Here is a 13865-nt window from a genome sequence, read left to right on the forward strand (position 1 = left end):
ATTGCTTAATTTCCTGCCTGTCAAAACAGGTCTAATTACATTTACAATGTGCTTTTAGACTTTGTCTGAGAATAAGATGATTGTTATTTATCAATAAAGGAATGCCAACACTATTGCAATATTTTTTTGCAGTAAATAAATGAGTTTTGTTATTTAACAAAGACTGGATTTTAAGTCCAGAATTTAAATCCATAAGCCACTGCAAGCCTTAGGCTGTTAAAGATGAGAGATTAGATTAAAAATCAGATTGCTGTTCTAAGCAATCAAAATATGAAGATTTTTTGCCAAGACAAGAGTATAAAGTTCAGCCATCAGCAAATAGAGCCACTTGAGATGTAAAATTTTCATGAAGATCAATATTGTAGATAAGAAAACAAAGATAGAACCTGGGGGTACTCTTAAAATTACTTGAAACAAAGATGAGTGTAGGCCTTTAAGAATAACTTTAATACTGCAGTTAGAAAGAAATAGTTTAATCTCAAAACCTTTTTATAAAAAAACTAATAACAGAGTGAAGACGAATCATAGGATAGTTGGAGAGATCGCAGTGTTTTATAGAGTTTTGAAAAATGGAACCACTTTTTAAAAATTTAACAAAAATTGGAGAGAGTTATGGAGAATACTTTTTTAAGACTACGATAAAAATCTTGCCTGAAGCACAAAATGTAGAAGTGTTTAATTGAGAATTAATTTTAGTATTGGAAGCCAGAGTGATTTGGATGTTTAACAATGGGTTAATCTGTTTAACTGGCAGGAAGAGTAGGGCCATTAGATTCAAGAGTCAAATTACAGTAAGATTTCTTTGCAAACAACTCTACTTTATTCTAAAGTAGGAATAAAAGTTTCCAAACTTTCAGTCCACGAGGAATAAAAGATTCCCAGATGTGCTTTATGCATGCATATTATGGATATAAACATATATGTTTGCTATTTATTTAGATGCTGACATACAATATCCTTTGGTATATTTATATTTGGTAGTATTTATTCATATTTGTATAATTTGAGTATTTATATGATAGTATATATAGTATTTGCTGAAAGAGATTTTTGTTGAAATTTGATACTTGACCCGGCCCCGGTCAAATATAAACCCTGCTCACTTACTATTTACTATTGCTAGAAACTATTGTAAAAAGATTTAGTCTAATACCAAAACTCGCTATTCTCAGGTCACAAATTCTCATATTTCATCTCAAAAATCAGACTCTTGTGACTTCTGGAGAATCTTTAACAGATACTACTGATTTTTTAATGTTAATAACCGATAGGTTTTATCCTGCATTAGATAGATGTGGAGAGGTTAAGGTTTTTGACATTTCTAAAGCCTTTGATAAAGTTTGGCATGCTGGTCTTCTTCATAAGCTTTTTCCTATGGTGTATTAGGTAACATCTATTTTTTTATTTTTATAATTTAATTCACCTGCCCAAGGCCATGAAGGCCACAACAGTCAAGGAGGTTACTTTAGTTGTGGTTACAACCGTCTTTTAACTCTATAACTCCGAAACACAAACTTTGACAAACAAGGGCACTGCGCAAGAAAAAAGTTAAGCATGGTACTAACAGGGACGTAGTGGAGATCAAACTCAGGACTTCTTGCTTATAAGCAAGCGCTCTACTACTACATTTACCACTTTAAGATTATCAAATCCTTCCTTACCAATCCTAGTATAAAGTTGTCCTTGATGGACAGCGCTCTTCTACATTTCTTGTAACTTCAGGGGTTCCTTAAGGTTCTATCCTTGGCCCTATACTTTTTTAATTTACATTAATGATCTCCCAGAAATTCTCACATCTAAGGTGGCATTGTTTGCTGATGATACTACCGTTTATTCTTGATAAGAAGCCAACACTCTCTGATAACTTGGAGGGTACATTTGAACTTAAAAAGGATCTCACTTCTGCTACAACATGGGCTCTCAGTGGCTAGTGAACTTTAACTCTGATAAAACTCAACTTTTTACAGCTAATCGATATCAAAAATAATCCAGATTTTCCTATATTTATAAGGGGTAATGTACTCGATGAGTCACCTACCCTTTATCTTATATAATTAACCCTGATTTCTGATCTTTCTTGGAAACCATATATCATATCAATTGCTAAATTAGCATCTGCTCTCTTTATAGTGCTTGCTACTTTCTTACTCTGGATCCTATTCTTAATCTCATACTTAATCTTAAATCCATACTTGTATGGAATACTGTTGCCATATCTGGAGCAACAATACCAATAGTTGGACTGGCCAGCCCAACTATTGGTACTGAGAGCCCATGTTGTAACAGAAGTGAGATCTTTTTCAAGCTGAAATGCCCTTGTCCAAGCAATCAGAGAGTGTTGGCTTTTATCAAGACAAGAATAAATAGTAGTATCATCAGCGAACAATACCACCTTAGGTGTGAGAATTTCTAGAAGATTGGTAATGTAAACTAAAAAAAGTATAGGGCCAAGGATATAACCTCGCTAGAATACATTGTTATATAGTATATTTGTGAAGAATGAGATAATTTAAACAGGAATTTGTTTATTTTATGAAAAATATAGATTTTAATTATTAAAAGTTATGATCATTTTACTAAAAATCATAGCTTTTTAGGACACTCTAGAATAATTTTGAAACTTGTGAAAATTACCTTCACATATATACCTAAACTCTGATACAAAATTTTTTTCTTGAACTTTTTTTTAATTGTAAAGACATTTAAAAGCTTAAGTGCCCTACGTTCAGAGTTGGTAGAAAAACCACTGTTAATTTTTCTACGTCAATATAGTTACAATATAGTGTAACTAAAAATGTTTAATAAAACATAATATCATGAATTTAATAGAAATATGCATCAATGGAAATAAAAAAAAATCTAGGATATAAATAATAATAATAATAATAATAATAATAAAGCATAAATTAAACAAAAAATAGTAAAGCAAGTTATTCAAACTTAAATAACTACATGATGTTTTTGTAAAAGCTAAAGCATAACCCCCTCAGCTAAACAAGAAAAACCAGTTCTCTTAGTATTCGCCTGATACCAAAAATGTTACATAATAGCATGTTATTTCTTTTTCCTTTTGCTTCAGCATTTTTTTCTCTTGACCCCACCTATTTTTATTGTCACAGGCTGCCACTGTATATATTTTTTATACATTCCTATACTAATGAATGGCAACCCTCTCACTGAGTCCTCCTCTTCGCATCTTCTTGAATTAGCATTTACTACTGACCTTTGAAAACCATATATACAACCGATTGCTAAATTAGCATCTGCTAAGGTTGCTTGTCTTAATTGAGCTCACCATTTTCATTCTCCTGATTCCATTATCTACCTCTACAAATCTCTTATTTGTCCCTGTATGAAAAACTGATGTCATATTTGGACTGATTCTTCTAATAATGCTCTTTCTCTTCTAGACAAGGTCCAAAAATATCATCTCTAGTCATTCAGCAAAGTCTCATTCTTTTACTGTATCTGTCCCTGCATGCTTTAAAAAATTTTATTTGTCTAGTTTTTTCCCCTGCACTTTAACTCTTTGGAACTCTCTCCTATCTTCATGTTTTCCTGACTCATAAATCCTTCAAATTTTTAAGTCTTCTGTCAACCCCTTCCTTGCTCTTTATTTCTATTCTTTCTTTCAGTATCTTCCAACTTAATAATAGTTGAATTTTTTAAAGCTCTGATTCACTCCCAACAAGAATGCAAGCTTCTTGTTGGGAGTGAATCAGAGCTTTAAAAAAGTAATATTTATTTTTCCAAAAAAAAAGGAAAATTAAAAATAAAATTTATGCTTGCTAGATATATTAAATTATATAAATTAATATAAATATAAAATTTTTACCTTTTTTATCATTATCTGCATTTATATTGCATTCATCTTTCATATCAATCAATATCACTTCACCTATAATAAGAACAAAAAACAAACACATGATGAAATTGTCACACTAATAATTTATATAATTATATTATATATAGTGTCATTTAGTCAACACAAGTTGATTATCAGCCAAATGAGTCAAATTAATTTTTTTTAAATATAACGGGGTGGCTTTGGCACATTTTTCACCTTAACGCCTATTGCATGTAAGCCACAAAAGTTATTTCCTCTAAAACCAAGTACTTTTAGATGTGCATAGAAAGGATAGTAAGAACTATCTGTCTCTCATTTGAAAATTAATTACCTGAAGTATCTTTTTTTATTTTTATTTTTTTTATTTTTGTGGGGGAGGGGGGGGGATTAAATGATGGGCCAAAGTTGCCACTTTGTTCTGTTGACTTTGTTTGTTTTAAGAAGATTCAGATTATTTCAGAGTGCTTAGTTCTTGGTGACATATGGCTTTTGTGTAAAGTTTTGTCTAGTTGGATTATTGCAGAGGTTTTTTTTTTTTTTTTAATTATTTATTAGTAATTTAATAAGACAAGCTATTTTAACTCTCTCCTAATTGAGCTCTAATGACATGTTTCTAAGCATTTAAACGTTCCTCAAAAACTTCAAGTTTCGCGTCTAAGTAGTATTCAATGTTGGTCTTATGTTTAGAGTTTTAATTGAGCTTCAATAGAGCGTTAGCAAAACGTTAATAGAACGTTGAAAGAGTGTTTATGTAAAACTTTACATAAAGGTAATTTATGTTTTTATATACGGTTAAGTTTTGAAACTTTATTAGAAAATAAAGTCTAAAATACCTGAACATTTGAAAATTTTTTTCTATTTTAGAACTCATAAGAAATAAAATTTTATATTTGATTTGAATATTATATTTGATTCATAAGAAGATATTGAGTAAAATTAAAACAAGATATAAAAGATATAAGATATAAATGTGGCAGCAATTTCTTTTATTTAAAATATTTGATCACCTCTAAATTCCTGTTTTGATTTGGTCAGATTAAGTCTTTACTGTAAATTTTTAATTTATAGACCATCCAAAAGCTAAATCTTTGTTCATTGACTTTGGCCCAACCCAGTAAAAAGGGACAAAAGCACTACATCAATAAAAACAACAATGTTTAGGCAAAGAAAATAAATTTACAAAAATAAAATGATGAAAAAAGGATTTAGTAACAAAGTTCTTGTATACAGTAAATAAAATATAGGTACAAATTAAACAAGTATAGGTACCAAGTAAACAAAACAGTTTAGGTATAACATTTAGGTATAAAGTAACAAAAATAAAGTTTTAAAACAAAAATTTGTAAAAAAAAGTTCTAGAACTAAACAAATTCCCCTTTTCAAAATTTTCTTCAGCTCCTCAATAAAATTGATTATTTCTGATTGGGAGAAAAAAAGTTTCTCTGCTGATAGTGACCATTTCCAGTTAAGTCCAATTTTTCATAATGATAATTTATTCTCCATTTTTTCTTAATTTTTTAGTCCAGATCAAATAAACGAGGAGGGGGGGGGGGGGATTTTTTATGTTATAAGTATTTTTTTATAAAAAATTTCGCTTTATAAATCCAAACTAATATTTTTTACAAAACACGCATAAAGCTATTTAATTGGGGGGGGGGGTCATAATAAGATTCGGGTGGGTGGGAAAATTTTCCAAAAACTAATAAACACCCCCCCCTCTTTTATTAGGGACTCGTGAGTAATGTGCTTTTAGTGGCTCATGTTCCATCCATGTATTCCATAATGATTCAGCTTTGTAAACAACATATGGTGCTAGCAATTCGCCATTAGCATTACCACAAAACATTACAGAGTCTTTGTCGAATTACAGGTCTTTGTAGAATTAATGATGCATTCAGTATACTTACATCCACGCTTTGTTAATTTTTTTTTTTTGCCTGGATCATCACTGAGATTGGTTTCATCATAATTCCATATAGGATATATATAATATATCAGGTGATATATTACTTATTTCATTTGATAGATGTATAAAGTAGTTATCAATCACAGTCGTTTCTACTTCTGCTCTCTTTCGCTTTATGTTGCTTGCAAATCTTACTGTGAGTTCTGGATTTCTTTTTATAAAAGCTCAAATCCAATCATCACCTGGAAAATTATTTTTGAACTGAGGTATAGCAATGCCTATTTTGTCTAAAAATCTTTTTACTATGCATCTTAAATCAAATTTATCAACAGGAAAGCTGAACTCAGTTGATTTTATTGCATAAGCCTTAAACATACCATACGATTCCAGCATATCTACTATGGAATAATTTACAAACATTTATACATATATGGGTTGAAATAGTAAACCTATCGCTAGAATCAAGTAGCATGGATTGTCTAAAAAGTGCTACATTACTTCCAATAATAAAGAAGTTAGACTCTGCCACAGACACTGAAGACTTCAAAATTCCCACATGATAACAAACAATCTTCATATACAGAACATCAATATGGATACAAAAAACATCACTTAACTAAAACACTTTTACTTAAGCTTACCAATAATATATTTGAACTCTTTGATAAACATACACCTTTAGTACTAATGTTACTTGATCTAAGTGCTGCTTTTGACATTATCGATCAGCAAAAACTACTATTAACCAGTGAAATAGGTATAATTGACTCAGCTCACAAGTGGTTTGAATCATTTTTAGTTAACCGTACTCAAAAAGTTAAAATTGGTAACTCATATTCCACAAACCAAAATGTAAAATATGGAGCACCACAAGGTACAGTCCTGGGTTCAAAACTCTTTAATATCTATGAGACCACTATACAAATATCTGAACATAATCAATATTAAAACTTTTGAATACTCAGATGATCATCAAACTCTAAAAGCATTCCTTCCTTCATTTCAATAATGCACTAGTCCTAGATATACCAAAATGTCTTGAATATATATTTAAAAGGATTAGTGAATCATTTTTATGTATTAATCAATTGAAAATAAAAATATTAATTATGGCACCACCAAGCATTCATAAAGATATTATTATTAAAGGTACTTTTATTAACAAGAAATGCATTAGACTTGTTGACTCAGCAAAAGGTTTAGGGGTGATACTTGCCAATAAGTTATCGTTAAAAATACAAATAAATAAGATTGTTAAAAACTGCTACAATATATTGAGCAAAATATCCAAAATAAAACAATTCTTATTGCACAAAGATCTGTGTACCATAGTATGTTCACTAATATTTGCACAGCTAGATAATTGCAACTCCCTCTACTTTGGAATTGAAGTCACTATTAAAAAAACTGCAGTCTGTTCAAAATTGTGCAGCAAGACCGGTATTTAAAACTAGAATAGAAAGTCATATAAACAACCAGGAAATTAACAAACTGCATTGGCTGAAAATTAGAGAAAGAATATACTTCAAGGTTCTTTTAATAATGCACAAATCTTTCTTAATTTTGAAAGCACCAACGTCATTATGCAATTTAATTCACTACTCAATGTCACAAAGAAAATTAAATTAAAGGAAACAAAATGCAGCAATCGTTTTGGTAATCGAGCATAATCCCACTACGGTCTTAAACTTTGGAATATACTTCCAAAGGACATCCATGACGAAAAAAACACAACTATTTATAAGAAAATACTAAAATCTTATTTAATGATGAATGGTGAACTATTCTACCAGAAAACTCTTGAATGTTAGATTAAAATCTCTTGAACATTAATATTAAAATTTTTTTTACTAATATAATAATTTGTTGAACAGCTGAGCAAGTGTTTTATCCACTATTCTGGTAAAACACAGTAGCTATATAAATAACATATAGCTATTTGCTATACGTCATTGTTTTAAAAGATTTATGAAACAAGTGGGTGATTTTATGAGTAAAGAAAAGATATAGAAACAGTTTCTAAAATATCTTTTTTTATAACTTTGAGTTCCAAATCTTTCTTTTGATACCAAGTTATAAGCATTTAGATAAGAATTGATAAAGTTATATTAATTTTATTTAATAAAAATTTTATTTTGACCACAGTTTTTTCAACAAATCCATATATCTGAAATTCGGTATTTAAAACGCCATTACTTTTTTTAGAATTGTTCGATTTTGATATTTTTTTCAATTTTGAAATATTGAATTTATGCTCCTTCTAATGATATATAACAACTTTGAGTTTGATCAGTTTAAAATTTCAATCCACATACCTACTCAAGGACTGTAATAGTCTGTGATGTTTTAAGTAAATTTATTCTGCATTAAAATATTTATTAGCTCCATTACAAAACAACAATATAAAAATATAATAAAGGCTTAGTAAAATAATTTTAACATAATGAAGGCTTAATATTATTGACAGAACCTAGACTAGTTAGATGCTTTTGCTATTGGTAATAGTATCTAGTGGTAGTGTATAAAGTGATAACAGTGATAGTGTATATAGTGATAGGATATTGCATATAGTGATAGCGTAGTGATTTAAATTTTTAACCTAAAGTCTAATTTAAAAATTAAATTAAAGGTAAGGAATTTTATTTATAAAGTTCTTTTTCTATTTTACATGATAATTTTGACCCTAATAGTTTAATTTTTTTTAATTTTCAACAAGTGATAAAGTTATTGCACTATAGACCGAAAATTCAAAATCAAAGCGAATTTATTTTACTTACCAATGCAAATGATTGAAAACAAACTCCAACAAATAAACATTTAAAAAGTTTAAACTTTTACTCTCAAAAAAGTTGTAAAATTGTTTACTCCTGTCAAAAATGCTACTCATTTTGAGACTTATTTGAACAAGGGCCGATATAATTAAGTTTGAATCAGTTAAAATAATATTATTTATTTTTGTTTCTGTGTTTAGAATTTTAGTAGTTTATGCGCATTTGTGCCCTTTTTTTAAAAAATTGTTGTTAAAAAAGATAATTTGACAGATCGTGACGGTAGAATAATAGAATTTTATTTCCCTTTTGTAATGTTGAGAGAATTTACAGGGTTATTCACTTTTATATGCGCATTTATTCATTCTTATATGCGCATTTATTCATTCTTATATGCGCATTTATTCATTCTTATATGCGCATTTATTCATTCTTATATGCGTGTTTATTCATTCTTATATGCGCGTCTATTCATTTTTATATGCGCATTTATTCATTTTTATATGCGTGTTTTTTTATTCTGATATGCACGTTTATATCCGAGTCAACTACTCATAAAATCTCTAATATAACTTTATATTGTTGTGAATCTTAATATTAACATTAATGTATTTGTAATAATGCGGTCTTCGTGCAGGTATTGGAAAATTACGCCAACGTAATTACATGTGTTTAAAGTTAATAATATAATGTTTTGTGATTCTGAATTTTAAGTAAAAATGGATGATATTTGTAAATACAGGGTTATTCATTCTTATATGCGCGTTTATTCATTTTTATATGCGTGTTTATTCATTCTTATATGCGCACTTGTAAGCGTTCTTATAAGCGTATTTATTCTTATATACGTTTTAAAAAGCATACTTAAGCAATCTTTCTTGTTTCTTTGTAAACGAGGTTAAAAATACTTAAGACGAAGACTTTTTACATTCGATGATGATTTATTTTATTTAGTATTAGGTCTTTGTTTAGTTTTATTATTAAATTTCTTGATTAAGTTGTTATTTATTTAATTATTCATTTATCTAGGATTAAATTTAATTATTTATAATTATTTTTAATATCAAATCTTTACCCTATGGATGGAAGAGAATCAAATCAAAAATCAAATCAAATCAATATATTTTCACTTTTATAATAACTGTATATATACGATCGTGCGGGACATTTACAAACAGTTGTAAACTGATGACGCGTAAAGACCTATGATGGTATAAATATAGCATAATAATAATGATAATAATAATAAGTAATAAAAAATAAATAAAAATACATAGTAATAATAATAGTAATAAATAGTAATAATAATATTAAATACAGTAATATAATAAGTACTATCTATATATTTTACTATATATAGGTATATATTTTACTATATATTTATCTATATATATTATAGTGATTATCATAAGGATAATGCAAAAAAAAAAAAAAAAAAAAATAATAAATATAAACATCATCACAATATCAATAACAAAAAATATAACAGTAAAAAGAAGGAAAGAAAGGAAGAAGAGTCAAAGAAGTAGAAGTCATAGGAGTTTTGTTGTGATCCAGCATTTTTCAAGCATAGAAAAAATGAATATGAATTAAAGAAAAAGACAAAAAAAAAATTGTTATAGAGAATTAAGCGGGACGATTGCATAGAAAATAGTTTATTGTTTATTTATTACATGTTATATGCAGAGCCGGATCCAGCTTTTTTGGTCTTTGAGATAGCTAACTTCCAGACACGGAGCAAACTCCAAACATTTATATGTTTATACTTATGTCAAATAAGGATGCCTTGCAAAAAATTGCGATGATTGGAGGCTGGGAACAAAAAAGCCCTAAATTTTGTGCCCCCCCTGCCCCAAATGTGAGAGCACCAAGTTGATGAAGTATTTTTTGTACTGTTCTTAACTAGACTAATATTCATCAATAAATTTTGAATTTCATAGTAAAATATTTTAGCTTTCAAAAATTATGACCATATAAAGTTTAAACCCCCCTCAATTTGAGGGGGTTATAAATTTTATATGGTCATTATTTTTAAACGCTGAAAGATAATACTATGAAACTTAAAATTTATGGATGAATATAAGTCTAGTTGAGAACAGTACAAAAAATACTTCATCAACTTGGTGCTCTCACGTTTGGGGCAGGGGGGGCACAAAATTTGGGGCTTTTTTGTTCCCAGCCTCCAATCATAGCATTTTTTTGCAAAGCATCCTTATTTGACATAAGTATAAACATATAAATGTTTGGAGTTTGCTCCATGTCTGGAAGTTAGCTATCTCAAAGATCAAAAAATGCTGGATCCGCCACTGGTTATATGGTTTAGTAGTGCCACAAATTTTAGAGCCATATAACTTTACAGGATGATGAAAATGAGGGTACTTGATTGTGACTAAATAAACATTTATATATTTTTATGTTTTATTTTTAGTTTTATGTTTTTATTTCTATTTTATTATTATTTTATGAGTTTTATATTTTTATTTCTATTTTATGGGTTTTATATTTTTATTTCTATTTTTGGTTTTATATTTTTATTCTTATTTTTATTTTTATTTATGAGTTATATTTATTTATTTCTATGTTACTTTTATTATATTAAAAATTTAGTTATAGAGAATAACTAGGGGGTGATTGCATAACTGATAGTTCATTGATAATTTTTACTGAAGATAAATTTTTTTACATGGGTTATAAAGGCATTTCTATTTAATATTTTGGAGAATATTTTTTTAGTTTCAACAGGAAGAGAGTTCCAACATAGAATTGATTGATACTTTATTGACTTTACGCCATACTTGTGTGTTTGTTTTAAAGGCATAGAAGATACAATACAATAAGATACAATAAGATACAGACCTAAGTTTATAACTATGAACATCATTTGTGAATTTAAAATAGCTAGTGAAGCAGCTAGGCGTATTATGGTGGACAATGTCCCATACAAGAACACAGTTTGATAAGTAGATAAGTTTGTCAAGCTTTAAAATTTTAGAAAGATTATACAGTATGTCAGAACAAAAACTGTTAGGTTGAAAGTGAATTATTCTTAAAGATTTATTCTGGAGATTTGTAAGTTTTTTTTTATAAATGGATGGACTTTGCCCCCATGTCTGACAACCATAGCGTAGGTGGGAGTTAAAAATAGCATGCCAAATATTCACAAGGGTTTCATAATTCACAAAATGCCTTATTTTGGTAAGCATTCCATTTGCTCGACTTAATTTGTTTGATATGGACTTAATTTGTTGAATGAACAAAAGATTTTTATCTAATAATATGCCCAGATATTTTATTTTATCTACAATATTTAGTTTTTGACCACTAATTCTAAAATTAAGTTTTTTAGTAATTTTTTTGCCTTGAGGTTTAAATAGAACTAATTCAGTTTTTTTGACATTCAAAGATTTGTTTGATCGCAGCCATTGAACCAGTGATGCCAGGTCATAATTTAGGTACTTATTTAGCTTTTTTAAAGACTTATCTACAATCAGAAGGTTAGTGTCATCAGCAAAATGATACACCTTTGAGTATTTAATACAAGTGTTTAAATCATTTATGTAGATAAGGAAAAGAAGCGGACCCAGAGTTGAACCCTGAGGAACACCTATAGATGTAAACTTAGTAGTGGATGAGATATTACCAATAGTAACACTTTGTGGACGATGGTTTAGATATGACTTAAACCAGTTCAGTGCAATTCCCCTTACACCATAATGATACAGTTTTGATAATAAAATTTCATGGTTAACAGTATCAAAAGCTTTTTGCAGGTCAACAAATACTCCACCAGCAAATTGCTTTTGATCCAAAGCCTCACGTATGGTTTCAGTTATATCTATGAGTGCTTGGTTAGAAGAGTGTTTCTTTCGGAATCCAAATTGCAGACTATATAAGCTATCTGATAGATTTAAAAAACTGAGCAGCCTGTTATACATAAATTTTTCAATTAGTTTACCTATATTTGAGAGTAAGGATATAGGCCAATAGTTACATGGATCTTGTTTACAGCCGCTTTTAAAAATTGGAACAACTTCTGCAACTTTAAATAAGTCAGGGAATATCCCTGATTGAAAAGATTGATTTATTATAATACTCAAGGGGAAGCTCAATTCTTGAAATGCTAAGGTCATTATTTTTGAAGGAATGCTATTGGGACCGGTGCTTTTTTTTGGATTCAAGAGGGAAATATAGTCATTTACTTCTTGAGGAGTAACTGGAGATATAAAAAAAGTATCAGGATTTTGATTTTTCAAATAGTGGCTGAAGTGAAATCTAGGAGGTATAATTTCTTTAGAAAGTTTATCTGCAATTGAAGAGAAGTAATCATTAAAAGTGTTTGCAATTATTTTTTTGTTAGTTATAGTTTTATTATTGATATTTAAACTATCTATATTATTGTTGATCTTTGATTTAATATAAATAATACTCCTTATTCCTTTCCAGGTATTTTTAAGGTTATTTAAGTTTTCATTAAAGTAGGTTGAATAATATGATTTTTTTGAGTATCGCAGTAGGTTACTAATTTGATTTCTGTAATATTTGAATTTTTGAAAGTATTGTAGCTTTAAATTCTCATTTTTACATTTTATAAACTTCTTGTGCAACTTATTTTTAATTTGTATTGACATAATGATTCCATTAGTAATCCATGGCTTTGATAAAGATTAATTAGCTTTTTTGGTTGACATTTTAAAAGGGGCGTGACTGTCAAGTAATCTTTTAAGTGCATCCAAAAACTTTGAAATAGAGTTATTAACACAGTAGTTTAAATGGTTTATTGAAAGCCAATCAGTTTTTTAAGGTCTTTTAAAAAATTTTTTTCATCAAAATTTTTAAAACATCTACGATATAATTTGGAATGAGACTGTTTTAAGTTATTGGATGGAAAGGATATGAACTGAACAAGATGGTCAGCAAGACATACTGTTAGGTTGCCTGATTTAGTATTTGGAGTGTGAAAGTTTACAAATATATTATCTATGAGAGTCTTTGATTTTGGGGTAATTCTGGTTGGTTGAGTAATTAATGGGAAGAGGGAGAAAGAGCACATAAGATCTAGAAAGTTAGAAACATCATTGCAGGAGTCATATTTTAAAAGATTAATGTTGAAGTCTCCTAAAAGAACTATATTTTTATTCTCTAGTGATAACTTGTCAAGTAAGGTTTGTATATAAGTGATATTAAACTCACTAGTGCTCATACATGGGTGGCGATAAATGCAACCTACAATAATATTTTTTTCTGATGGCAGTAAAATTTCAATAAAGGTTGATTCTAGTTCTTTGTTGTTCTGGATTATGAGGTCAGATCTTAAGTTATAATTTAATTCAGATTTTATATATAT

At 28.7% G+C, this 13865-nt stretch overlaps 1 protein-coding gene across 2 annotated transcripts in view; it reads right to left on the reverse strand.

Annotated features, from left to right (window-relative positions):
• LOC100204167 (uncharacterized) overlaps positions 1-13865 on the reverse strand; it is a 41273-nt gene that overhangs the window by 25487 nt on the left and 1921 nt on the right. Inside the window, exons 1-2 of one of the 2 annotated variants that reach the window (XM_065801109.1) lie at positions 8531-8862; positions 3836-3898 (exon numbers count right to left, since the gene is read on the reverse strand). In XM_065801109.1, the coding sequence (XP_065657181.1) occupies positions 3836-3898; positions 8531-8570 (103 nt within the window). In that variant the 5' untranslated portion in view covers positions 8571-8862. Of the gene's footprint in view, positions 1-3835; positions 3899-8530; positions 8863-13865 lie in introns of those variants that run through there. The other variant, XM_065801110.1, reaches the window with a different exon arrangement.

Source organism: Hydra vulgaris, chromosome 07, assembly GCF_038396675.1.
Source record: "Hydra vulgaris chromosome 07, alternate assembly HydraT2T_AEP".
Lineage (NCBI taxonomy): Eukaryota > Metazoa > Cnidaria > Hydrozoa > Anthoathecata > Hydridae > Hydra > Hydra vulgaris.